At 50.6% G+C, this 24,418-nt stretch overlaps 1 protein-coding gene across 3 annotated transcripts in view; it reads left to right on the forward strand.

Annotated features, from left to right (window-relative positions):
• Positions 1-24,418, forward strand: part of npnta (nephronectin a) — a 43,983-nt gene that overhangs the window by 11,518 nt on the left and 8,047 nt on the right. Inside the window, exons 3-10 of one of the 3 annotated variants that reach the window (XM_084687037.1) lie at positions 296-346; positions 4,455-4,547; positions 10,136-10,228; positions 14,254-14,373; positions 16,532-16,651; positions 20,131-20,265; positions 21,400-21,519; positions 23,708-24,145. In XM_084687037.1, coding sequence (XP_084543163.1) covers positions 296-346; positions 4,455-4,547; positions 10,136-10,228; positions 14,254-14,373; positions 16,532-16,651; positions 20,131-20,265; positions 21,400-21,519; positions 23,708-24,145 — 1,170 coding nt within the window. The remainder of the gene's footprint in view (positions 1-295; positions 347-4,454; positions 4,548-10,135; positions 10,229-14,253; positions 14,374-16,531; positions 16,652-20,130; positions 20,266-21,399; positions 21,520-23,707; positions 24,146-24,418) is intronic. The other 2 variants (XM_084687038.1, XM_084687039.1) reach the window with 2 other exon arrangements.

Consider the following 24,418-nt stretch of genomic DNA (forward strand, 5'->3'; position numbering starts at 1 on the left):
GCGCGGAGGTCTCTAAATCATCTGAACGTGGGTCTGTTGCCTGCTCTTTTGGATATCGGGATCCGGTGACGATTGACTCCGTCAGGCCGTGTACTGCTAGAAGAGAACCGCACAAATAATAACATCTTTTGCGTTCGGGAATGCTTTCACATCAGATTGTCCCAGCATGACTTTATAATCACTTGCATAATTCTGACTGTTATTGATCATTAATCCTTTTTTTTCTTTTAAGCCTGCCATTGTGTTTATGTTTTTGTCTTGTGTTTGTTTGTGTGTTTGGCCGTTTGTTTTGCAGCTCTCTACGCCTTAACACACCGAGTAGTGGGGATAAGGTGCCAGAACCAAGGTTAGCTCAACACAATATATTTCCTGGTTAAAGCGTCATATTCTCTGGGTTCAGGGTTTCACTAACTTATTTATAGTCAGACCCACACACACACAGAGACACACACACAACGAACATGCACACACACACACACACACAGAGACACACACACTTCCTCTCTGGGCTGTAGGATGTTTGTGAACATGTGTCAGTATCTGGAGTCAGTGTTGACACCTGCAGCGTACGTGTCTCAGATGAACAAACTGCCATGTCTTCTTATGACTGGGGAATCAAATGGCTGAGCGGTGAGGGAGTCGGGCTAGTAATCAGAAGGTTGCCGGAGCGACTTCCTGCCCTGCCAAATGACGTTGTGTACTTTACCCTTCTTGCCTCGGGGGAATGTTCCTGTACTTACTGTAAGTCGCTCTGGATAAGAGTGTCTAAATGACTAAATGTAATAATTCACCACCCACAAAGACTCAGCTTTTGGATCAACAGTCTTACATGCTGACTTAAGACTTGGATTGTTGTTGTAACAATAATAGAAAAGTAATACAATACAGTAATACAAAAGTAATGATAAAACAAAAGAACTATTTTCATCCCCCGTTTTGGACATTTTCCCTGTTACAAATCTCCACAAGGACCGTTCACGTAAGCTGAAATCCACCAACAATGCTTGCTATAATTTAGGACCCCCTTCAACTCAACATTTTTCGATGGAGTAGGGTCAGGTGGCCAGCCAGAATTCCTGATGGAAAATCGAATCAAAGGGCAGGGTATCATCTGGGTGCGTGGGCCCATGGTGTTCCTGGAACGTGGGTGCGTGGGACCCTCTGCCAAGGAGAAGACATTTTTAGTCGACTGCATGGTTTGATCAGACTATATATACGAGCGCCTCTTGATGTGGTTTAGGGGCCAGGGGGATTATCCCCCTTCTGCCAAATATGAGGTAGCCACGCCCCTTTCACTGAGCTGGTAGCCACGCCCCTTTCACTGAGCTGGTAGCCACGCCCCTTTTACTGAGCTGGGTCACATCAAAGCATGGCCACACACACATAGGTGCACACACAAACTCACATTCAATAGAGACACACACACACATATTCAAGCACACACTCGCACATGTAAAAGTACACACACACACACACACACACTCTCACGTCATCACTGACAGTGAAACTGAATATCACCACAGCTTGTGTTTTATTAATACACAATTTGACTGTCGCTTAGAGGAGCCCATCTAGATAAGGAGTCTGACCCAATAAACCACCCATGCCCCCCTCCCCCCTCCTCTCCCAAACCCAAATTAGGCCTCCCCTTTCTCACTTCTATCTGAGACCTAATCGAGAGCTCTCAATGTTCTGCATGTCACAAAAATACCCACGCACACACACACACACAGCAGAATCCACATGTGTACACACACACACACACACACACACACAGCAGAATCCACATGTACACACACACACACACACACACACACTCCTCTTTAGATTGTGCCGTGTAATAAAGAGGCGTGAGTCAGGTGATGTGTATCTTGCTGGAGGTGAAGGATTCAGAGTGGTTCTGTTGTCTTTGAAACCGACACAGCTTGCTTCTGCTTTGAAAGACTAGAACCAAGCCCTGCTTTCATCTCAAGCAGCGTCCTAGCCAAGGGTGAGCCGCTACCATGAATCACAGAGCCGCGTTCAGATAAGAGCGCTTTTTACAGGATTAAACATATTGGATACAAGGATCTATTTCCAGGGTGTCCATTTTTCATTGTTCCGTTCTTTTATGGAAATAGCCCGTAAAGGGATAGTCCGCTCAAAAGCCAAGCTCATCGTGAAGTCCTGGCACTTAGACACTTAGCTTTTTCTCGCATGGCTTCTTGTATTCTCTCTTTCTTTCCCTCTCTGTCTGAATCACACACACACACACACACAAACACACACACACACATGCAGGCATACACACCTCACCTCTCTCATGTGAGACCTCCACACACGCTCTCCTACATGTTGCTCTTCCCACTGGCTCGTCCATGGGGATAATTAACTGCTCTGATTTCTCTGTGTTATGACAGGCTAATGAGGCTGGTAATGGAAATTAGAATCACTTGGCTGGGTCCTAGTGTGGCAGCCTTTGAAAGCAGGCTGAGAGATACTAGCAAGAGAGACCAGCAGTATACAGGCTAGCAGGAGAGACCAGCAGTATACAGGCTAGCGGGATAGACCAGCAGTATACAGGCTAGCAGTAGAGAGACCAGCAGGAGAGACCAGCAGTATACAGGCTAGCAGTAGAGAGACCAGCAGGAGAGACCAGCAGTATACAGGCTAGCAGGAGAGACCAGCTGTGTACAGGCTAGCAGGAAAGACCAGGAGTGTACAGGCTAGCAGGAGAGACCAGCAGTAGAGAGACCAGCTGTATACAGGCTAGCAGGAGAGACCAGCTGTGTACAGGCTAGAAGGAAAGACCAGCAGTAAAGAGACCATCTGTATACAGGCTAGCAGTAGAGAGACCAGCTGTATACAGGCTAGCAGTAGAGAGACCAGCAGTATACAGGCTAGCAGGAGAGACCAGCTGTATACAGGCTAGCAGGAGAGACCAGCAGTAGAGAGACCAGCTGTATACAGGCTAGCAGTAGAGAGACCAGCAGGAGAGACCAGCAGTATACAGCCTAGCAGGAGAGACCAGCTGTATACAGGCTAGCAGTAGAGAGACCAGCAGGAGAGACCAGCAGTATACAGGCTAGTAGGAGAGACCAGCTGTATACAGGCTAGCATGAGAGACCAGCAGTGTAAAGGCTAGCAGGAGAGACCAGCAGTAGAGAGACCAGCTGTATACAGGCTAGCAGGAGAGACCAGCTGTGTACAGTCTAGCAGGAGAGACCAGCAGTAGAGAGACCAGTAGACCAGTAGAGAGACCAGGTGTATACAGGCTAGCAGGAAAGACCAGCTGTATACAGGCTAGCAGGAGAGACCAGCAGTAGAGCCCAGCTGTATAGAGAGACTAGCCATAGAGAGATCAGCTGTATAGAGACCAGCAGCAGAGGTAGATAGTGAAGAAAGTCCAGATATAGAGCAACCAGTTGTAGAGATACCTGCAGTAGAGAAAGACCAGGTGTATAGAGAGAGATTCTGGAGAGAGACCAGCAGTATAGAGATTAGCAGCAGAGAATGGAAGATCTGCAGCCAGCCAAAGATTTGTGGTACATTTTGCTGTTGGACGTAATTCAGTTTGACACCAAAAACACAAATTAAATACTTCCTTTTGTTTTAGGTTCATTTTGAACTGCACACATAAGGTGATACACTACTCATGCTGGTACAGTACCATGTGTTAGCTATACTCCCCTGCAAGTACTGTATTTCTGTACTGTACTGCTTAGTAAAGTGTGTGTGTGTGTGTCGCACTTTCAAAGTTCACGCTCTGAAACAGGTTTTAAAAAATGTATTAAATTCTCCAAGGAAACAAACAGTGGCCTCCAGAGTGATCCATTATAATGGGAGAGACTGTGTTGAAGTGGTCTCTCTGGAAGATCTTATCTCAGTATTGAACTGAAGCCCTTTCGTTTCACTAATCTATGTAACTTCACCCACACACACATACACACTCACATAAACACACACATACACACTCACAATCTATCGGATCCGGGCTTAGCCCCAGGTGCCTGGTATCACCAGAACCAGACACACACACACACACACATAGCTGATGGCTAGGGAGGAAGTCAAATAACTGAAGGATTAAGAGCTTTGTCACACTGATCTGAGAGGAACATACAGTCAACAAGAGAGCTGTGGACTCACACACACACACACTTTATTACACACACACACATTGACACATACTCATACACATCAATCAGAGACAAAGCTAGCCTGGGAAGTGCACACCCCACCCCAAACACACACACACACACATTCAGACGTGCACACACTCTCAATTTGTGCTCATCATGTCTACTAATTTTCTCCCCTCCCCCCCCCCCTCCTCCTCCTTCTCCACCTCCCCCCCCCCTCCTCCTCCCCCTCCCCCCTCCTCCTCCCCCTCCTCCTCCTTCTCCCCCTCCGCCCCCCCCTCCTCCTCCCCCTCCTCCCCCCTCCCCCTCCCCTCCCCCCCTCCTCCCCCTCAGCTCTCTGTCAGCATGGCTGTAAATACGGAGACTGTATCGGACCCAACAAGTGTAGGTGCCACCCTGGCTACACTGGCAAGACCTGCAACCAAGGTACAGTAACACACATCCTGCCTTCTGTCTCTCTGTCTCCCAGACTCTCTCTCTCTGTGGGTCTCACTCTCTCTTTCTCTTTGTGTCTCTCTGCCTCTCTCTGTCTCTCTCAAGTCAATTCAATTCAATATGCATTATTGGCATGGATTTTCAGGTTAAACAATGTTGCCAAAGCAGTCCAGAGTCAAGGAACAACACATGAGAGAGAGTGAGAGAAAGAGAGAGAAAGAGAGAGAAAGAGAGAGAAAGAGAGAGAAAGAGAGAAAGAGAGAGAGAGAGAGAGAGAGAGAGAGAGAGAGAGTGAGAGAGTGAGAGAGTGAGAGAGTGAGAGAGTGAGAGAGAGTGAGAGAGAGTGTGAGAGAGAGAGAGAGAGAGAGAGAGAGAGAGAGAGTGAGAGAGAGTGAGAGAGAGAGAGAGAGAGAGAGAGAGAGAGAGAGAGAGAGAGAGAGAGAAAGCGACGGAGAGAGAGAAAGAAAGAGAAAGAAAGAGAGAGAGAGAGAAAGAAAGAGAGACAGAGAAAGAAAGAGACAGAGAGAGACAGTTTGTCCTCCAGTTCTGACTCCTGAGTGTTTTCACAGCTCCTGAGTGTCTTTTCAGCACCTGAGTGTTTCTCAGCTCCTGAGTGTTTCTCAGCTCCTGAGTGTTTTCACAGCTCCTGAGTGTCTTTTCAGCACCTGAGTGTTTCTCAGCTCCTGAGTGTTTCTCAGCTCCTGAGTGTTTTCACAGCTCCTGAGTGTCTTTTCAGCACCTGAGTGTTTCTCAGCACCTGAGTGTTTCTCAGCTCCTGAGTGTTTCACTGCACCTGAGTGTTTCACAGCACCTGAGTGATTTCACAGCACCTAAGTGTTTCTCAGCACCTGAGTGATTTCACAGCACCTGAGTGATTTCATAGCACCTGAGTATTTCTCAGCACCCGAGTGTTTTCACAATACCTGAGTGTTTCACAGCACTGTATAAACACTATGTGTGTTTGTATGTGTGTGTATAACTGTGTGTGAGTGAAGTGTGTTAGTAACATTGTATTTGTGTGTGTTTGTGTTTGTTTGTGTGTGTGCATAACTGTACGTGTGTGTGTGTGGGGGGTTAATCATTGTTTATTGTCTACAAGTCCACAAAGCAGAGATGTTTATGAATGCAGCTAGCAGTTAGATACTCTCGTGATCACACACGGCAACCAGGGAAAGCTGATTCAGCAGGAAGGAAAAGCACTCTCAGTCAAGCGTGTGTGTGTGTGTGTGTGTGTGTGGTGAGAGAGAAATTGCTGCCTCCCCAGCAAAGATAACATCTCAATTACCAACCTCAGATAACTCACACAATGTAACCCACACCCCCTGGTCAGGACGGGCAGGAGAGTGTGTGTGTGTGTGTGTGTGTTTGCATACATGTGCATAATTAAAGGAGACAAGCAGATAATACTGTACTTGTCAGGGAAAACATCCTCCCCGTTCTGACGATGGTCCAAGTTCAACTCAAGACGTCTGAAAATACCTGAGGAATTCACACCCTATTCTGGGAATGGGAAACCGTGTAATTAAACGAGACAAGGAGGTGGAGGAGGGCGTTAGGGGTTGGAATCCTTTCCGGAATGCACTGGATGACTCATCCAAAGTCGCTGGGTTAAAAGTGTTTCTTGTCAGTACAGGCCCTCGACCTCACCTCCTAGACCTCACCTCCTAGACCTCATCCCCTATGCCTCATTCCCTAGACCTCAACTCCTAGACCTCATCCCCGAGACCATATCCCCTCATCTACAAACTACACTTCCCAGTCAGCGAGCAGGCACTGCGATACAACTGTCAACCTTTCAACTCTTACCCTTTTTGAAAGAGCATTCATCTAAGATTATATTAGACATGACCTGGAGTGGTATTTCAAGGCGACAACTGCTTTTAAAAACAAATCAATCATTCATATCCGGTAGATTAATTTTCCTCATTTGGGATCAGGTGCCGATTAAATCCAGATGTAACGTGAGCCTGCCAGTGAAGGGTGTGGTCAGCTGTGTGTGGCAGCTTGCAGACGGTGATCGATGGTTTCATTGATGATGGGGTCATCTGCTGGGTCCATCTGTGCTGAACAAGGTTCCGTTAAGAGAGAGCGATCTGGGGCTGTACATGCACACACACACACACACACACACACACACACACACACACACGTGTACAGAGACATGCACACGCACATCCACTCACTCACTCACTCACTCATTCACTCATTCACTCAGTCACAGCTCTTGGAGAAACAGCATCACAAGAAAGGGTAATGTCTTCATCTGGTTTATGTTGGACAGGTTCATGTCTTCATCTGGTTTGTGTTGGACAAGTTCATGTCTTCATCTGGTTTGTGTTGGACACACTATCGCGACGCTGTTACGACCTCAGATCCAGATGGGTGTCGCGACGACTCACTGAGCAAACAAACTCATTAGAAGGATAATCTGTTTAGAGGGGTGAAGGCACGGGACAATACACACACACCCCGCTCCCCACACACACACACACGCTGATCCAATCACTTTAATAAGATGATTATTTTCTGTGGGAGGTTTTAATTAGCTGGAGTTCACCTGCTGTTGAGAAGCTATTAAAGCACTGAGGAGGCCATCCCTCCCTCCCTCCCTCCCTCCCTCCCTCCCTCCCTCCCTCCCTCCCTCCCTCCCTCCCTCCCTCCCTCCCTCCCTCCCTCCCTCCCTCCCTCCCTCCCTCCCTCCCTCCCTCCCTCCCTCCCTCCCTCCCTCCCTCCCTCCCTCCCTCTTACTTATCTATCTGGCCAGTGATGATGGCAGTAGCTTCTCTTACAGGTGTGACAGGAGCTCAGCTCTCTGTCTCACCGAACAGGCCCTCGCTCTGGGAAATGTCAACAACGTTCCCACGGCTTTTCTGTGATGGCTCCATTTTCTTATGAGCTCGTTTAGATACGGGGAGGCAGGGAGGGAGGGGGGGAGACAGGGAGGGGGGAGGCAGGGATGGGGGGAGGCAGGGAGGGGGGAGGGAGGCGCTGGCATTTCGTCAAGTGTTCAGATTTCGAAAATTGATATTTCTCTTTCTCTTCCCCTCTTTCTGTCCAACTTCTTTCTTTCTGTTTCTCTCTCTCTAATATTCTCTGTTTTCATTTGTGTAACTCTCTCTCTCTCTCTCTCTCCTCTCTCTCTCTCTCTCTCTCTCTCTCTCTCTCTCTCTCTCTCTCTCTCTCTCTCTCTCTCTCTCTCTCTCTCTCTCACTCTCTCTCTCTCTCTCTCTCTCTCTCTCTCTCTCTCTCTCTCTCTCTCTTTCGCTTTCTCCGTTCCCCTCCGTTCGCTTTTCTCTGCCCTCTTCTATCTTTCTCTCTGTGGAATTTTAAAGTGGATGGGCAGAGACAGCTGTGTGGATTACAATGGATATTGTACATGTCATTGTATAATTATCTTTCACTCAGTCTTCCATTGTTTAGCGGTCCTGCAGAATGCAGACTAAAATTTTCCATTACTGAACGGACAGCTCAAATTCCTGTCCCTGTTCAAACCCCTACTGCACCCCCTACACCCTATAAACTATGCCCTTCAGCCTACATGCCTAATTCTGACACCCTACCAGACCCCAGACCGCAGACCCCAGACCCAGACCCCAGACCCCAGACCCCAGACCCCAGACCCCAGACCCCAGACCCCAGACCCCAGACCCAGACCCCAGACCCCAGACTCCAGACCCCAGACCCCAGACCCCAGACCCCAGACCCCAGGCCCCAGGCCCCAGACCCCAGGCCCCAGGCCCCAGACCCCAGACCCCAGGCCCAGGCCCCAGACCCCAGACCCCAGACCCCAGACCAGACTTCAGCTCCAGGGTCCTGGGAAGTGTCTGGCAGCCTGTTTTAGTTGACATCAGGAAGTCTTTCTCTCCAACCGCCAGACATTTGAAACATGTGATGGCATGGAGCCCCAAACACAGCACTCTCCCTTCCTCTCGGCCAACAATAGCAGCCGTTAACTCTGTGTGTGTGTGTGTGTGTGTGTGTGTGTGTGTGAGGGGGTGGGGGGCAGGAGGGGGGCAGGAGGGGGGGGGGCAGAGAGTGCAGAGGAAGGTTGGTGGAGGGTGAGAGAGATGGAAGGAAAGAAGCGAGGAAGAGAGAGAGGAGGAGCAGAGAGAGAGAAGAGAGGGAGAATAGGAGAGAGGGAGAATAGGAGAGAGGGAGAATAGGAGAGAGGGAGAATAGGAGAGAGGGAGAATAGGAGAGAGGGAGAATAGGAGAGAGGGAGAATAGGAGAGAGGGAGAAGAGGAGAGAGGGAGAATAGGAGAGAGGGAGAATAGGAGAGAGGGAGAATAGGAGAGAGGGAGAATAGGAGAGAGGGAGAAGAGAGGGAGAATAGGAGAGAGGGAGAATAGGAGAGAGGGAGAATAGGAGAGAGGGAGAATAGGAGAGAGGGAGAATAGGAGAGAGGGAGAAGAGAGGGAGAATAGGAGAGAGGGAGAAGAGAGGGAGAGAAGAGGCTGACTGTTGGCTCCTTGGTGCTGCTGTTGAAACGGAAACCTCTGCTTGCCTTTGAACTACAGATGAAAACAGATGAAGAACTGTGTGTGTGTGTCTGACTCTGTGTTTGTTTGTACATGTGTGTGTGTCTATACGTGTGTGTGTGTGTGTGTGTGTGTGTATGTGTGTTAGCATATGGCTTGTGTGATTGCGCATGTGCTTCCATGTGTGCGTGAGCTGACTATTTCATCTTTCTGACAAGAAGGATTGCTGGTGGAAGGAGAGGAGAAGATATGAACAGAATCTCTCCTTTTCTAGTGTTTTTTTGCGAGAGGGATGGGTGATCCACCAGGCTGGGTGATCCACCAGGCTAGGTGATCCACCAGGCTGGGTGATCCACCAGGCTAGGTGATCCACCAGGCTAGGTGATCCACCAGGCTAGGTGATCCACCAGGCTGGGTGATCCACCAGGCTGGGTGATCCACCAGGCTGGGTGATCCACCAGGCTGGGTGATCCACCAGGCTAGGTGATCCACCAGGCTGGGTGATCCACCAGGCTGGGTGATCCACCAGGCTGGGTGATCCACCAGGCTGGGTGATCCACCAGGCTAGGTGATCCACCAGGCTGGGTGATCCACCAGGCTGGGTGATCCACCAGGCTAGGTGATCCACCAGGCTGGGTGATCCACCAGGCTGGGTGATCCACCAGGCTGGGTGATCCACCAGGCTGGGTGATCCACCAGGCTGGGTGATCCACCAGGCTAGGTGATCCACCAGGCTGGGTGATCCACCAGGCTGGGTGATCCACCAGGCTGGGTGATCCACCAGGCTAGGTGATCCACCAGGCTGGGTGATCCACCAGGGTAATCCTCTTTGCTGGATAATGTATTCCGTACTTTTCCGGAATGTGCTGTGGTCAGAGGTGCACTAATCCACAGGCTGGTGATATTTTCTTATTCTCACGTCTCTCTCTCTCTCTCTCTCTCTCTCTCTCTCTCTCTCTCTCTCTCTCTCTCTCTCTCTCTATATCTATATCTATCTATCTCTCACTTTACTTCTCTATCTATCTCTCTGTCTCTCTCTCAAACATTCTCAGCATATATGTTGTTTTGTCTCCCCCCCCCCCCACCACCCCTCCTTAAAGAAGAGGAGCAGGACTTTGCCCCCCCTCAGTGGGGCCGCCACCCCCCCATCTACCTTCCTGCCGACCACCTCCCACCGGGGGTGTCCCTGGAGGGTGAGCCTTCCTCCTCCCCCTCCTCTCCAGCCTCCCCATGCATGGCGCTGGGCCGGAGAGCGAGCCATGAATGCCCTCCCTCCCTCCCTCCCTGCCTCTCAGCAGAGCATACCCTGAAGGCTGGTTGGGCAGGGGGAACCAGGAGAAGATGCCAGTGCATGCCGTTCCAAGCCAGGCTTCGCCTTGCTGTTCACGCCACACTGTGACTTGGCGCTTCAACCTTTTGGACCCACATGCTATGTTTTGGCACCTCTCTCTCTCTCTCTCTCTCTCTCTCTCTCTCTCTCTCTCTATCTTACTCTCTATCTTACTCTCCCTCTCCTCCTCTCTCTTACTCTCTCTCTATCTTACTTTCCCTCTCCTCCTTTCTCTTACTATCTCTCTCTCTCTCCCTATTTCTCTTACTCTGTCTCTCTCTCCCACTCTCTCTTTAAATCTTACTCTTTATCTTTCTTTCTCTCTCTCTCATCTCTTTCTCCTCTCTCACTCTCTCAGCACCACAGGTCTGCTGTGCATTTCTTTTTTCAGCCCTGCCTCTTTTTTCTTTTCCTTTTTCCCTGAACTTTTAGCCTCTTGGAAAAACACTTCTCCTTTCAGACACGTCAGCCACACCATCATGGCTCTCATCGTGTCTCTCCTCCACAGAACTAGAGACCCTGTACTGAACGTTATCTCTGTAAGACCTGCAAATCCCTGGGGAAAGACTCTCCCCCTCTCCTCTCTCCCCCTCTCCTCTCTCCCCCTCTCCTCTTCTCTTCTCTTCTCTTCTCTTCTCTTCTCTTCTCTTCTCTTCTCTCCTCTCCTCTCCTCTCCTCTCCTTTCCTCTCCTTTCCTCTCCGCTCCTCCCCTCCCCTCCCCTCTCCTCTCCCTCTGAGAGGGTCTTACACGGCCTTGCACGTATCCCACAGTGCCCTGGGCCCCACTTCCAACGGTGGTCCAATCTGTCTCCTATCTCTCTTTCTCATCCATCCCTGTCTGTTTCTCTCTCCCACGCAGTCCGTCTCTCCTCCCTCCTTCCCTCCCTCCTTTATCTTGTCGCTGTCCTCGCGCTGTCGGCCCGGGCATGTGACACGTCGATGTCGCCGTCTGAGAAATTGACCCCAAGCGTGACCTCTCTCTCTCTCTCTCTCTCTCTCTATTTCTCTCTCTCTGTCTCTCTGTCTCTCTCTCTCTGTCTCTCTCTCTGTCTCTCTCTGTCTCTCTCTCTGTCTCTCTCTCTGTCTCTCTCTCTGTCTCTCTCTCTGTCTCTCTCTCCCTCTCTCTGTCTCTCTCTCTCTCTTTCCCCTCATCTGTCACATTAATTTTCCGACTGTGTAGTTTTTTTTGCAGGCAAAAACGTGAATGTACCTCCAGCATCCACTGCACACTCTCTCTAGAGATGGGCTGCATGTCTCTCTCCCTCTCTCTTCCTCTCCCTCCATCTTCCTGTCTCTTTCTTTGTTTCTTTCTCTCCTCAGAATCTGCTGTGGGTGATAAAGGTGCAGTCCAGTTTGCCAATCAAGAGACACACGGGCTGGATGGAGACACGCACACTACACACACACACACACACACACTACACGCAGACGCACCCACAACACACACACACACACACACACACACACACACACACTACACACACACATAACACACAATCACATAGTTCAGGGGAAAAGGCTGACAAATGCCAGAGCCAGAGTGTTGATCCTGGCTGAGCTCGCCTGGGGTAGTTATCTGTCCTTCAAGATAGGGGACAAACGGACAAATGAAAGACAGAAAGCAAGAGAAGGGATGAAAGATGCTGAAAATAGCCGGGAGCCAGGAAAGAACGGAGAGACAATTTGTGGCTAAAGAAGAGGGCACCATGTCACACTCGGGTCGCTCAGTCTTCTGGGACTCCTCCTTTACTCTCACTCTTCCTTCTTTTTCCCTCTCTGGCTCTCTAACTTTCGTTAGAAAAGCTAGCCATACTGGAGTTATGATTCCTTTCTTGCCATTTATAATTTGCCTGACTCTTCCAAATCCGACTATTTATGTTTTGACAAGGAAGGCTGAGATGGCCGGTTTGTCAAGTAGCAATTATTAATTACCTTCAACTGACAAGAAAACTGAACAGATCAATTAGAGACTGACTCTGCTCAAAATTGGTTCACAAAAGAAGCCTTGTCATTGTGCTGACGCACAGACAGTCACTGATAATTATATCAATGGTTGGTGAAGGTCAGAATACAAACCTTCAAATTACATGTAGTTTCATTTTCCATCAATGTCGATTGCGGCACAATTATTTCCTCACCAAGACAGGCATCAGTTCCTAAACTGTAGGGTTTGTTCTAAAAGTTTTAAAAAAGCTTCTGAAAGCTTTAGAGGTTAATGAAGGAAACCAGGAACAGTGTTGCTGTGTTTCTCTGTTGTGACTGCCTGCCGTTCTGTACATGAGAGAACCACACTGTCATGGCTGCAAAATAGAGTCTGTTCAAATTTACGGCATGGAAATGACTTAAGCCCAGTGGAATTCTAGGGGATTTAACCAGCACTTCCCCCCCCTCTCTTCACCACCCTTTTTATAGTCACAACCCCCCTCCCCCTCCAGCCACCAATCACAGCTCTGACGTGACCTTAGCAAGCAGGCCAATCACCATTAATACTTCAGCGCCAAGTGTACGACTGGCAGTCTACCCTCATGTCCTCCCTCCCCCCCCTCTCTCTTCCTCCCTCTCTTTTTCAGTCATTCATCTATTTAAGTCTACAGCATCTGTCAGGTTGCAGTTGGTATGACTGGCAATCCAAGAATTCCTCCCCTCTGAGAGATTATAGACAGGTTGTAGAGAGGTTATAGACAGGTTATGGACAGGTTACAGAGATAATGTAGACAGGTTATAGAGAGGTTATAGAGAAGTTACAGAGATATTATAGAGAGATTATAGACAGGTTAAAGACATGTTATAGAGAGGCTATAGTGAGGTTATAAAGAGATTATAGACAGGTTGAAGACATGTTATAGAGATATCATTGACAGGTTTAGTGTTTTCTCTGTTGGTGTGAAGCTTGTCTGAACATGAACATTTCCGAAGGCACTTAGCTGAAACTACTCCCTCGACACACACACACACACACACACACCACTTAACACACATGCACACACCACTTAACACACACACACATCACATGACACACACATCCACCCCCATGGGTTGGTGGGACGTGACCCTGTAACCTTTGACCTTGAGTCATTTGACTGTCACCTTTTGAGTCTGGGAGTTCTAACCCCCGGCCACACACACACCCACCCTCAGAATCACCTGCCCTCACTGACAATGGGCCTCTTTCTCTCCCTCTGTTTCTCTCCCTTTACCCCTTTCCATCCCTCTCACCTGTTCCAATCTCTTTCTCCCTACACCCTTCTTCCACTTTCTCCATCCCTCTGTTTCTCTCCCTTTCCTTCCCTCTCTCCATCCATCCCCCCCTCTCCCTTTTCCTTTCCCTCTGTCCCCCTCCCTCCCTCCCTCTCTCTCTCTCCCTCTCCCCCTCCCCCTCCCTCCCTCCCTCCCTCCCTCCCCCTCCCCCTCCCCCTCCCCCTCCCCCTCCCCCTCCCCCTCCCCCTCCCCCTCCCCCTCCCCCTCCCCCTCCCCCTCCCCCTCCCCCTCCCCCTCCCCCTCCCCCTCCCTCTCCCCCTCTCCCCCTCCCTCCCTCCCTCCCTCCCTCCCTCTTCCTCCCTCTCCCCCTCCCTCCCTCCCTCCCCCTCCCTCCCTCCCTCTTCCTCCCTCTCCCCCTCCCTCCCTCCCTCCCCCTCCCTCCCTCCCTCTTCCTCCCTCTCCCCCTCCCTCCCTCCCTCCCCCTCCCTCCCTCCCTCTTCCTCCCTCTCCCCCTCCCTCCCTCCCTCCCTCTTCCTCCCTCTCCCCCTCCCTCCCTCCCCCTCCCTCCCTCCCTCTTCCTCCCTCTCCCCCTCCCTCCCTCCCCCTCCCTCCCTCCCTCTTCCTCCCTCTCCCCCTCCCTCCCTCCCTCCCCCTCTCTCCCTCCCTCCCTCTCCCCCTCCCTCCCTGCAGATCTGAATGAGTGTGGGGTTAAGCCCCGCCCCTGTAAACACAGGTGTATGAACACGTTCGGCAGCTACAAGTGTTACTGTCTCAACGGCTACATGCTGATGCCAGACGGCACCTGCGGAAGTAAGTCTCCTCCCGGGAGTGTGTGTGTGTGTGTGTGTGTGTGTGTGTGTGTGTGTGTGTGTGTGTGTGTGTGTGTGTGTGTGTGTGTGTGTGTGTGTGTGAGAGAGAGAGAGAGAGAGAGAGAGAGAGAGAGAGAGATAGAGAGAGAGGGGGAGGGGGAGGGGGAGGGGGAGGGGGAGGGGGAGGGGGAGGGGGAGGGGGAGGGGGAGAGGGAGATTGTGTGTGTAAGAGAGACAGAGTGTGTGTGTATGAGAGAGATAGAGAGAGAGAGAGAGAGAGGAAGAGCGAGAGAGAGAGAGAGAGAGAGAGGGAGAGGGAGAGAGAGATTGTGTGTGTAAGAGAGACAGAGTGTGTGTGTATGAGAGAGAGAGGAAGAGGAAGAGCGAGAGAGAGAGAGAGAGAGAGAGAGAGAAAGAGAGAGAGAAAGAGAGAGAGAGAGAGAGAAAGAGAGAGAGAGAGATTGTGTGTCTATGTCACTCTCTCCTCAACCATTCATCTCTTTCTCATTGCTTTTTGTCCCTTTTCTTTGCCTTTGTGTTGTTGATGCCTCCTCCTCTTTTCCAATTCATTAAGTTATCTCCCTCTTCTCTCCTCTCTCTCCCCTCTCTACTCTCTGTTTCAAGTCTTCATTTTTGGCAGAGTTTCCTTGCTGTGTTAATAAATACACATTCACAAATCAGAAACGATATATTATTCAAATATATTCATTCGAAGGCCCCAGCTTCTCTTTTATCCCGTTCCCCCGAGATAGAACGCTTCAACCCCAAAACGAGAAACTCCCGTTTGAGTCGGCATCACCTGCAGCGGTTCAAAACCCCCTGAAGATGCGTCAAATGGAAAATATGAAAGCGATGTGATCTTTGACCCTGGGAGTAATCTTAAAGCGTTTATTACCCATCACCCTGAGGTGTTGGAGCGGATCCAGATACCTCCCTCTCTCTTTCCCTCTCTCGTTCCCTCTCTCTTTCCCTCTCCCTCTCTCTTTCCCTCTCTCTTTCCCTCTCTCGTTCCCTCTTCCTCTCTCTTTCCCTCTCTCTTTCCCTCTCTCTTTCCCTCTCTCTTTCCCTCTTTCTTTCCCTCTTCCTCTCTCTTTCCCTCTCTCTTTCCCTCTCTCTTTCCCTCTCTCTTTCCCTCTCCCTCCCTCCCTCTTAAATCCTGCCACTGCTTGTCCATCTGTGTTTGAGCAGCCTGCATCTCTACAGGACAAGCCTCCCCCTCCTCCTCTCCCCCCCTCCCCCTCCTCCTCCCCCTCCTCCTCCTCCTCCCCCCCTCCCCCTCCTCCTCCCCCTCCCCCCCTCCTCCCCCTCCTCCTCCCCCTCCTCCCCCTCCTCCTTCCCACACCTCTCTAACACAATCCTATCAGGAGGTCACATCTCAGAGTAACAGGGTGTGACTTGATGAGAGGGGCTTAAACTGAGAGGTACCTGCTACAACTGGTAATGACCCCCTGACTAGACTAGCCCTGTCTCTCTCTCTCTCTCTCTCTTCTTCATCTTTTTCTCTCTTTTTCTTTTTCTCTGTCTTTCTCTCTCTCACACATTCTCACTCTCTTTTTGATATTTCGAAAAATATCTTTTTGATATAGGGAGGAGGGAGGGAGAGAGGAAGGGAGTAGGGAGGGAGAGGAGAGAGGAGGAGGGAGGGAGAGGAGAGAGGGAGGGAGCAGGGAGGGAGAGGGGAAGGGAGTAGGGAGGGAGAGGAGAGAGGGAGGGTGGGAGCAGAGAGGGAGAAGAGAGGATGGGAGGATGGAGGGAGGGAGAAGAGAGGGACAAGAGAGGGAGGAGGGAGGAGAGAGAGAGAGGGAGGGAGGGAAGGAAGGAGGGAGAAGAGAGGGACAAGAGAGGAGAGGGAGGAGAGAGAGAGAGAGAGGGAGGGAGCAGGGAGGGAGGGTGGAGGGTTGGCGCGAGAGGGAGGGAGGGGTAGGGATATAAATCTAATAAAGCGAGGTTATGTGCTGTCCAGATGCCTGAGCCCGACTGGCTAATATCTGAAGAGATCCCAGAGAGAGATGGACTCTGAAGAGATCACAACCTCCTGACTGTGTCTGTGGCCATATAGATTTACACCCACACTGTAGGCTATGTGTGCGTGTCCACGTATGAATGATGTGTGTGTGTGTGTGTGTGACACAGCAATAACCCAGTCTCTCTCCCCCCAGACACCAGGACGTGTGGCATGGCTAACTGCCAGTATGGTTGTGAGGTTCTGAAGGGAGAGGTGAGGTGTCAGTGCCCCTCTCCAGGACTCCAGCTGGCCCCAGACGGACGCACGTGTGTGGGTAGGTTTGCCTTCAGCCATTCATTCATTCACTGTTTGTTCGTTGTTCAAGTAAAATTATGTCATGCTGCAATAATTGTCCAGTTATAACCAGCACAGCTGCCCTGGCTTGTTCATAGTGTAAATATTCAACTGTAAGTGCATCGTTAAAACATCATAATCATTATTAATAACGAGTCATAATTGTAGTTTAAATATACTTTAGCGCGTCATCTTAATAGCGATCCCCACCTCGCTTGGACACAGAAAGGTCTGGATGATCTAAACTTGTTTTTACTTCATTCCTCGAAAATGAATTATCCGGTGAGGCCAGCATTTTATTTCTTTCTCTGCCTTTCTCCTTTACTCTCTCTCTTTTGTCTGTCTGAATGTCATTCCTTTCTCCCTCCTTCTCTCCCTCTCCTTGTCTCTCTCCATCTCTCTCTGCCCCCCTTTCCCTATCTCTCTCTCTCTCTCTCTCTCTATCTCTCTCTCTCTATCTCTCTCTCTCATTAACTCTGTGTCAGCTGCCATTGTAGAGCAAAGCATTGTGGGAGTTTTCTGGGTTGTCGGCCTCTGATTTCTCTGACTTGAGATCAAATGGCTTTTTATCTCATACACAGGGTGAAAAAATGTGCTGGTGAACGAAAGAAAAAAAAAAGACAAGACTTTCAAATAAATCCCCTTGAGCTAAGCTTTTTGTTTCCAAAAAGGGCTGTTTAACGCAGTACACTTGTTCTCATTGAACGTTCGTGTGTGCATGTGAGGCCACTGGCTTTCAGGTTGTCCTTGACAACCAACCTGCGGCCTATCTCTCTCCATCTCTTTCTCTCCGAGTCGCTAATTACATTTTTAGGACATGGAAACTGCATAATGGCCTTTCTTAATGAAGGTGAATTAACTCTCATTCAACCAAACTGAAACCTTCCTCTCCTCTTTCTAAACCTATACTGTATATCTCTCTTTTTCCTCCCCTCCTCTCCCTGCCCTCTCAGTCCCCTCCCCCTCCTCTCCCTGCCCTCTCTCTCTTCCCCTACATTTCTCTCTCTGCATCCTTCCCTCCTTCTTAGCTGAGTGAAGCCCAGACACAGAAGGATACAGAGGGACTAAGAGGGACTAAGAGGGACTGATTGTGGTAGTTAACTCGTGTCAGCTTTAAACACACATTGTTTTCTGTCCCTGAATTCTGGTTAATGTGGGAAGGGCCTCCTCCCCCTCACCGTCCCCCTCATCCCTCCCCCCTCACCGTCCCCCTCATCCCTCCCCCTCATCCCTCCCCCTCATCCTCCCCCTCATCCCTCCCCCCTCATCCCTCCCCCTCATCCCTCCCCCCTTATCCCTCCCCCTCATCCCTCCCCCTCATCCCCCCCCACTCATCCCTCCCCCCTCATCCCTCCCCCTCATCCCTCCCCCTCATCCCTCCCCCCTCATCCCTCCCCCCTCATCCCTCCCCCCTCATCCCTCCCCACCCCTCCCCCTTATCCCTCCCCCCTCATCCCTCCCCCCTCATCCTCCCCCTCATCCCTCCCCCTTATCCCTCCCCCCTCATCCCTCCCCACACCTCCCCCTTATCCCTCCCCCCTCATCCCTGCCCACCCCTCCCCTGCCTCCACAGCTGGACATTTCTAAACACGGCCGTCATCAATCATCATTGAGCTTGCTGACAGAGAAAGAATGAGGGGGGAAGAAAGATAGGAAGGGAGAGAGAGGAGACAGAGAGAGGGGGGAGGGAGTGAGAGAGAGGAGACAGAGAGAGGGGGAGGGAGTGAGAGAGAGGAGACATAGAGAGGGGGGAGGGAGTGAGAGAGAGGAGACAGAGAGAGGGGGGAGGGAGTGAGAGAGAGGAGACAGAGAGAGGGGGAGGGAGTGAGAGAGAGGGAGACAGAGAGAGGGGGGAGGGAGTGAGAGAGAGGGAGACAGAGAGAGGGGGGAGGGAGTGAGAGAGAGGAGACAGAGAGAGGGGGGAGGGAGTGAGAGAGAGGGAGACAGAGAGAGGGGGGAGGGAGTGAGAGAGAGGAGACAGAGAGAGGGGGGAGGGAGTGAGAGAGAGGAGACAGAGAGGGAGGAATAGAAAGGGGGTTTGTAGCACCACAGGTGTTAAAACAACTTTGCAAATATTTCAAGAGACCTTTTTGACCTCTCGAAAAAGAAGAGAAGATTGGGAAGGAAGGTGTCTGTAAATGGGGTGGAATGGAAAGCTTGCGTTCAACAGCTGCAACAGTGTCCCGGAGGGTTCTAGAATGACTTATCTTTCTGGTCGTATCCGGAAAGACACACAAGTCATTGTAGAACTTTATCAAGAAGGAGTTCAGGACCCTCGCTCGTCTGTCATTCTGTCTGACACCTGGTCGGTGGAAACTCATATTGAGGGCAGAAAAACCGCGATGGAGTAAACAAACCAGTCTGATGGATGACAGGAGGGCTGCTGTCACCACTGTGCGCCTCCATTGTTTGCGAATGCTTCCGGAAGTTTGTATGTGCGAGTGCGAGACAGCATCATATTTCATTTCACAGTCCGACAAAAATACAAATAAACCATTCCTCAAGACGGGTTTGGCAAGTAACATTTATTTTAAAGACAACCAAAAGAAACCAACAAAAAAGGGGGAAAAAACTGATGACCAGGAAGTGAGACCGGGAAGTGAGACCGGGAAGTGAGACCGGGAAGTGAGACCGGGAAGTGAGACCGGGAAGTGAGACCGGGAAGTGAGACCGGGAAGTGAGACCGGGAAGTGAGACCAGGAAGTGAGACCAGGAAGTGAGACCAGGAAGTGATTAAATAAAATGAAATTTTCCAGGCTGGGTTGATAAAATCAAGACAACCGAGGGATTTTGTTTCTAGAAACTTGTATCACACAATCGACGCCTCATCATATACTGCCGTGCTCCTCCATATCTGACGCCTTAAGGTTGGATTCTGGACGTGGAAAGATTCTGAGCAGGTGGGCAATCCTGTTGAACTCTATTATCCTGATCCAGAACACGACGGCGTGCTGGGTTTGTCCTGCGTGGCTGAGAATACCGTCCTGTCAATGTATGCGTGTCCACGTGCCGCACAGAGGCCTCCTGCAGTCAGGCCTGCAGCCTGGATCATAGCACTGTCCAACACATGATCTCAGTGCTCGCTTTATGAATATCAACCAGGAAAGCCAATTAAGGGAGAGGGGGGGGAGGAGGAGAGAGAGAGATGGAGATGGAGAGAGAGAGATGGAGAGTGGGGGAAGAGGTTGAGGAGAGAGAGAGACATGGGTTCTCTGTCAATTATGAGAATATGTGAATGATTAATTGATTAAAATGATTAAATTTCTACATAATTAAAATACATTATTAAGAAACTACTGTTCTTGTTTTCTCTGGTTTGTTTTGGTTACCTTGAGTCATTCCCACAGGTTTACCATCGAAAATCTTAGTTCATTCCAGACGTCTATTTATTCCGGCAAGGTTATCCGGGCTGCCGTGAAATTCAAATGATGTTTCAACCAACTTTATTGTCCGTTCCAGATGTGGACGAGTGTGCGGCCGGGCTGGCGGTGTGCCCCCGCTTCAGGAAGTGCCTCAACACGTTCGGGAGCTACATCTGCAAGTGTCACGACGGCTTCGACCTGCAGTACATCAACGGGAAATACCAGTGCATAGGTGACGACCTCCTTCGCACACCCGCCCAGACCCAGACCCGACGGAAGGTCAAAGGGCGCTGGGCGGGGCTGGAATGTTGTGGCTGGGTCGTTGTGTCAGCAGAAGGAAGCGCAGGTGCTGTTTTGACGTAGTGGAGGGGAGGAGAGAGTTATAGAGAGAGAGGAGAGGAACAGACATAGAGAGAATCATATCAAAATGTATTTGTAGAGCCCTTTTTACAAGAAATGTCACAGAGGGCTCCACATATAACTTCCACTTAACCAATTTAAACCCTCAAGGAAGACAAGAAAAAACTCCCAGAAAAAGTTCACTAGGGGGGAAAAAATTGAAGAAAGAGAGAGAGAGTAAGAGGGTTAGAGAGTGAATTATTTTACAGGTAAAACACACAGGAGGATAAAACACGATCCTTTGAATAAGAGTTCAACCTTTTGTGAGATGTTTATGTTCATCAAATAGATCACACGGTTGCCTTGATCAGAAGCCTGTGTAGAGAACAGTTTCACCTGCAGAAAAACCCCTCTCTGTTTTCAGAACTGGAAGAAAGACAAAGCTAGTATTGGCAGGATTAAACGTCTTAAAAAGCATTTATTTTGGTCCATAGATCTAGTTTCAAGCAGTAATGGCTGACTCTGATGGGTTCCTATGTAGGACTGGAAGGTTACTAAAGGACAGTTATTCTGAGAGGCAGTCAGACAGGTCTCTGTTCCCCTCTCCTCGCTGGGGGACAGCAGGAGAGGCAGGAGAGGCAGGAGAGGCAGGAGAGGCAGAGCTGTATTTTACGAGGGACATGAGTATGAGTAGGCCACGTTCTCCACAGGTCTTTCTTTCATCCATCCATAGATCCATCTATCCATCCATCAGTCTGTCTACTTCTCTCTCTCTCTGTTTCTCTCTCTCTCTGTCTCTGTCTGTCTGTCTCTGTCCGTCTCTCTCTCTCTCTTTCCCCCCCTCTCTCTCTCTCTCTCTCTCTCTCTCTCTCTCTCTCTCTCTCTCTCTCTCTCTCTCTCTCTCTCTCTCTCTTGCTCTCTCTCTCTTTCCCTCTCCATCTCCCCCCCTCTCTCTCTCTTTCTGTCCCTCTCTGTCACACACACACACTCACACAGACTCTCTGTCCTGTTGTGTCGTTCCCTGCAGATGTTGATGAGTGTGCAGACCACAGCCCCTGCAGCAGTCAGGCCTCCTGCTTCAACACTCCAGGATCCTACAAGTGCAAGTGTAAAGAGGGCTACAGGGGACTGGGCCATGACTGCAAACGTGAGCACACGCACCCTGCACACACACACACACACCCTGCACACACATGCACAAACTGCACACCCACACTATGCACTCACAAACAGCAATGTGCACAAACACAATCTGCACACATGCAATTATGTGCATCCACACACACCTATGTACACACACCATGTGAGAGAGAGGGAGAGAGGGGAGAGAGGGGAGAGAGAGGGAGAGAGAGGGGGAGAGCGAGAGCGAGAGCGAGAGCGAGAGAGGGGTTGGTGGGGGTGTTGTGGTGAGGAATGGTTTAGAACCGTTAAGAGCAGGGGTTGAAATTCCTGTTATTGTCAGAGCCGTCAGTCACTCCCAGATTAGTCTAACCTCCTCATCAGCCTCCGTCTGGGCTGGGGGAGGGAGGGGGGGGGGGCTCTATCTTGACATCTTATACATTTTTTACCTTTTAAAAACCACCGACAAAACATATCTGAAAAGGAGTCTAATGATTTCAGACATCCAGATCTTGTTTCTCTCTCTCTCTCTCTCTCTCTCTCTCTCTCTCTCATTCTCTCTCTCTCTCTCTCTCTCTCTCTCTCTCTCTCTCTCTCTCTCTCTCTCTCTCTCTCTCTCTCTCTCTCTCCTGGTTTGGCCCCAGAGGGCCTCAGTATTTGGTTTCACTGTGAGGTGAGTCCCCTGGTCGCTAGGCAACGCACAGCTGTAAAAAAAAAAAAAAAAACACACCACAGCTAAAGAGTGAAACTCTTTTTCCCTTAATTTCCCCTAGAGGGCTGTAACCTAAACACACACAAGCTGAATGGTGGGGAGCAGAGACAGGAGAGCACAGATGATAAACTTGTTGAACAGTGTGTGTTGGCAGAGCCCCCCCCCCCTCCAGAGCCCCCCCTCCCCAGAGCCCCCCCTCCCCAGAGCCCCCCCCCCTCCAGAGCCCCCCCTCCAGAGCCCCCCCCCCCCTCCAGAGCCCCCCCCTCCAGAGCCCCCCCTCCCCAGAGCCCCCCCCTCCAGAGCCCCCCCCCTCCAGAGCCCCCCCTCCAGAGCCCCCCCCCCCCCTCCAGAGCCCTCCCCCCCCCTAGAGCCCCCCCCCTTCCAGAGGCTTGTCCGTGCCCCCAGCTCTTGTTGCCTGTCAGCAGGGTGACACAGACTGCTAACCAACCTGATACCCTGGCTGTGTATCCAATATCAAAGTCCCCTGGAACCTTAGGATGAACTGACTTGAGTTCCTACACCTTGCTCGACCGCCCAGCCCCTCTTTTTCCCCTCCCTCCCTCCCTCCCTCCCTCCCTCCCTCCCTCCCTCCCTCCCTCCCTCCCTCCCTCCCTCCCTCCCTCCCAATCTCCTCATCCTCCACCTTCTCTCCTCCCTCCATCTTTGCCCCCTCCTCCTCATAACCCCTCCCTCCTCCTCCTGCTTGACTGCCTGTGCCCTGAGCCTGAGGAATGTTGAGAGAGAACAATGGCCCTGGTCTCGCTTTGATGACATCACACTGGAACGAAGGAATCAGCAGGAAGGGAAATGTGGTGGAGAATTAGTCTGTACATGGACACACACACACACACACAGACACACATACACACACACACTCATAGCTGCAGCCTTGAGGCTGGATGAAGCCTTGTGGCAAAGACTCACAGAGAGAATAGCAGGGTCTGGAGCAGGAACACACAGAACGACAGGGCTGTGTGAAACCTGATGGGTTTATGTTAACTGGAGGAAGGTTGCTTTTACAAATGGGCTTGTGTGAGTTTGTGCGAGTGTGTTTGTGTGTGTGTGTGTTTGGATGTGTGCAAGTTGTGTGTGTGTGGTTGTGTATTCGGTTGTGTGCGTGTATTAAGATTAAAGGCTGTTATTGATGCATTTGATGCTGAGGTCATCTAAAGCCATCCTGAAAGACGACCCTCTTGATGAATATTAATACGTTCATCATGACCTCTCTCCAACCTTCCACAAGACTCTCCCATTCTCCCAATAACTTCATATGAGCAGAACAATGTCCAATCAAAAGAGTATTAAAATTAATTTAATCTGAATACCAAAGCACACCCTTAAGTCCTCAAGTGCATCCTTTTGTGAATAAAAGAAGCCCTTGAAGTGGGAAAGGTCACACAGATACAAGTGCTCTTTCTGTGCCTTGTCGACGTTTGAAAAAGTGTTTTCATCCCCTGAGTGTGTTTCTCACGCTGTCTGTTTCATTTGTCTGTTGTTGTTCCAGCCATCCCCAAGGTAGTGATCGACCCTCCCAGACCAGGCCAGCCCCCACCCAACCACCACAACCACATCCCAGATTCCGACCGCAAAAGGACCACCTTAACCACCACAGTCCGGACGGGGGTCACTGCCAGGAGAATCGCCACGACCACGCCCACCCCCCCAACCCCGCCCCCAAAGAAGATAACCCCGCCCCCGAAGAGGATAACCCCACCCCCAAAGAGGATAACCCCGTCTCCGCGGAAACCGGCAGTCCCCACGAAGAGACCCACCCTCAAGCCATACGGGCCCCCCAGGTGGCCCCCACTGACCCCCCCGCCCCCCCCCACCCACAAGGCGCCCCCGCCCCCCACCAGACCCCCGCCTCCGCCCCGCCCCCAGGCCACGCCCGTGGACAACAGCATCCAGAAGGAGGTCACCAAGCAGAGAGGAGACGTACACAGTAAGAACCCTAACCATCGCAGGACACGGTCATACGTCATATATATTTCAAAAGGGTTAGGCTGCCAAACCATGTTGATTCAAAGTATCATGATTGAATATTTCTGTTTGTAGAGAAAACACATTAGCTTCTACTTTGTATTTTTCTCCACAACATATGATTTCTGTGAGTAATGTATCTTAACAAGGAAGTTGCATGATAACGTTCAACCCATCTCAAACGTACATAATATTAGCATTGTTTCCCAGAACACTCCATCGCACTTGGTGAAAC

The sequence above is a fragment of the Hypomesus nipponensis genome, chromosome 22 (assembly GCF_054491055.1).
Source record: "Hypomesus nipponensis isolate SF chromosome 22, ASM5449105v1, whole genome shotgun sequence".
Lineage (NCBI taxonomy): Eukaryota > Metazoa > Chordata > Actinopteri > Osmeriformes > Osmeridae > Hypomesus > Hypomesus nipponensis.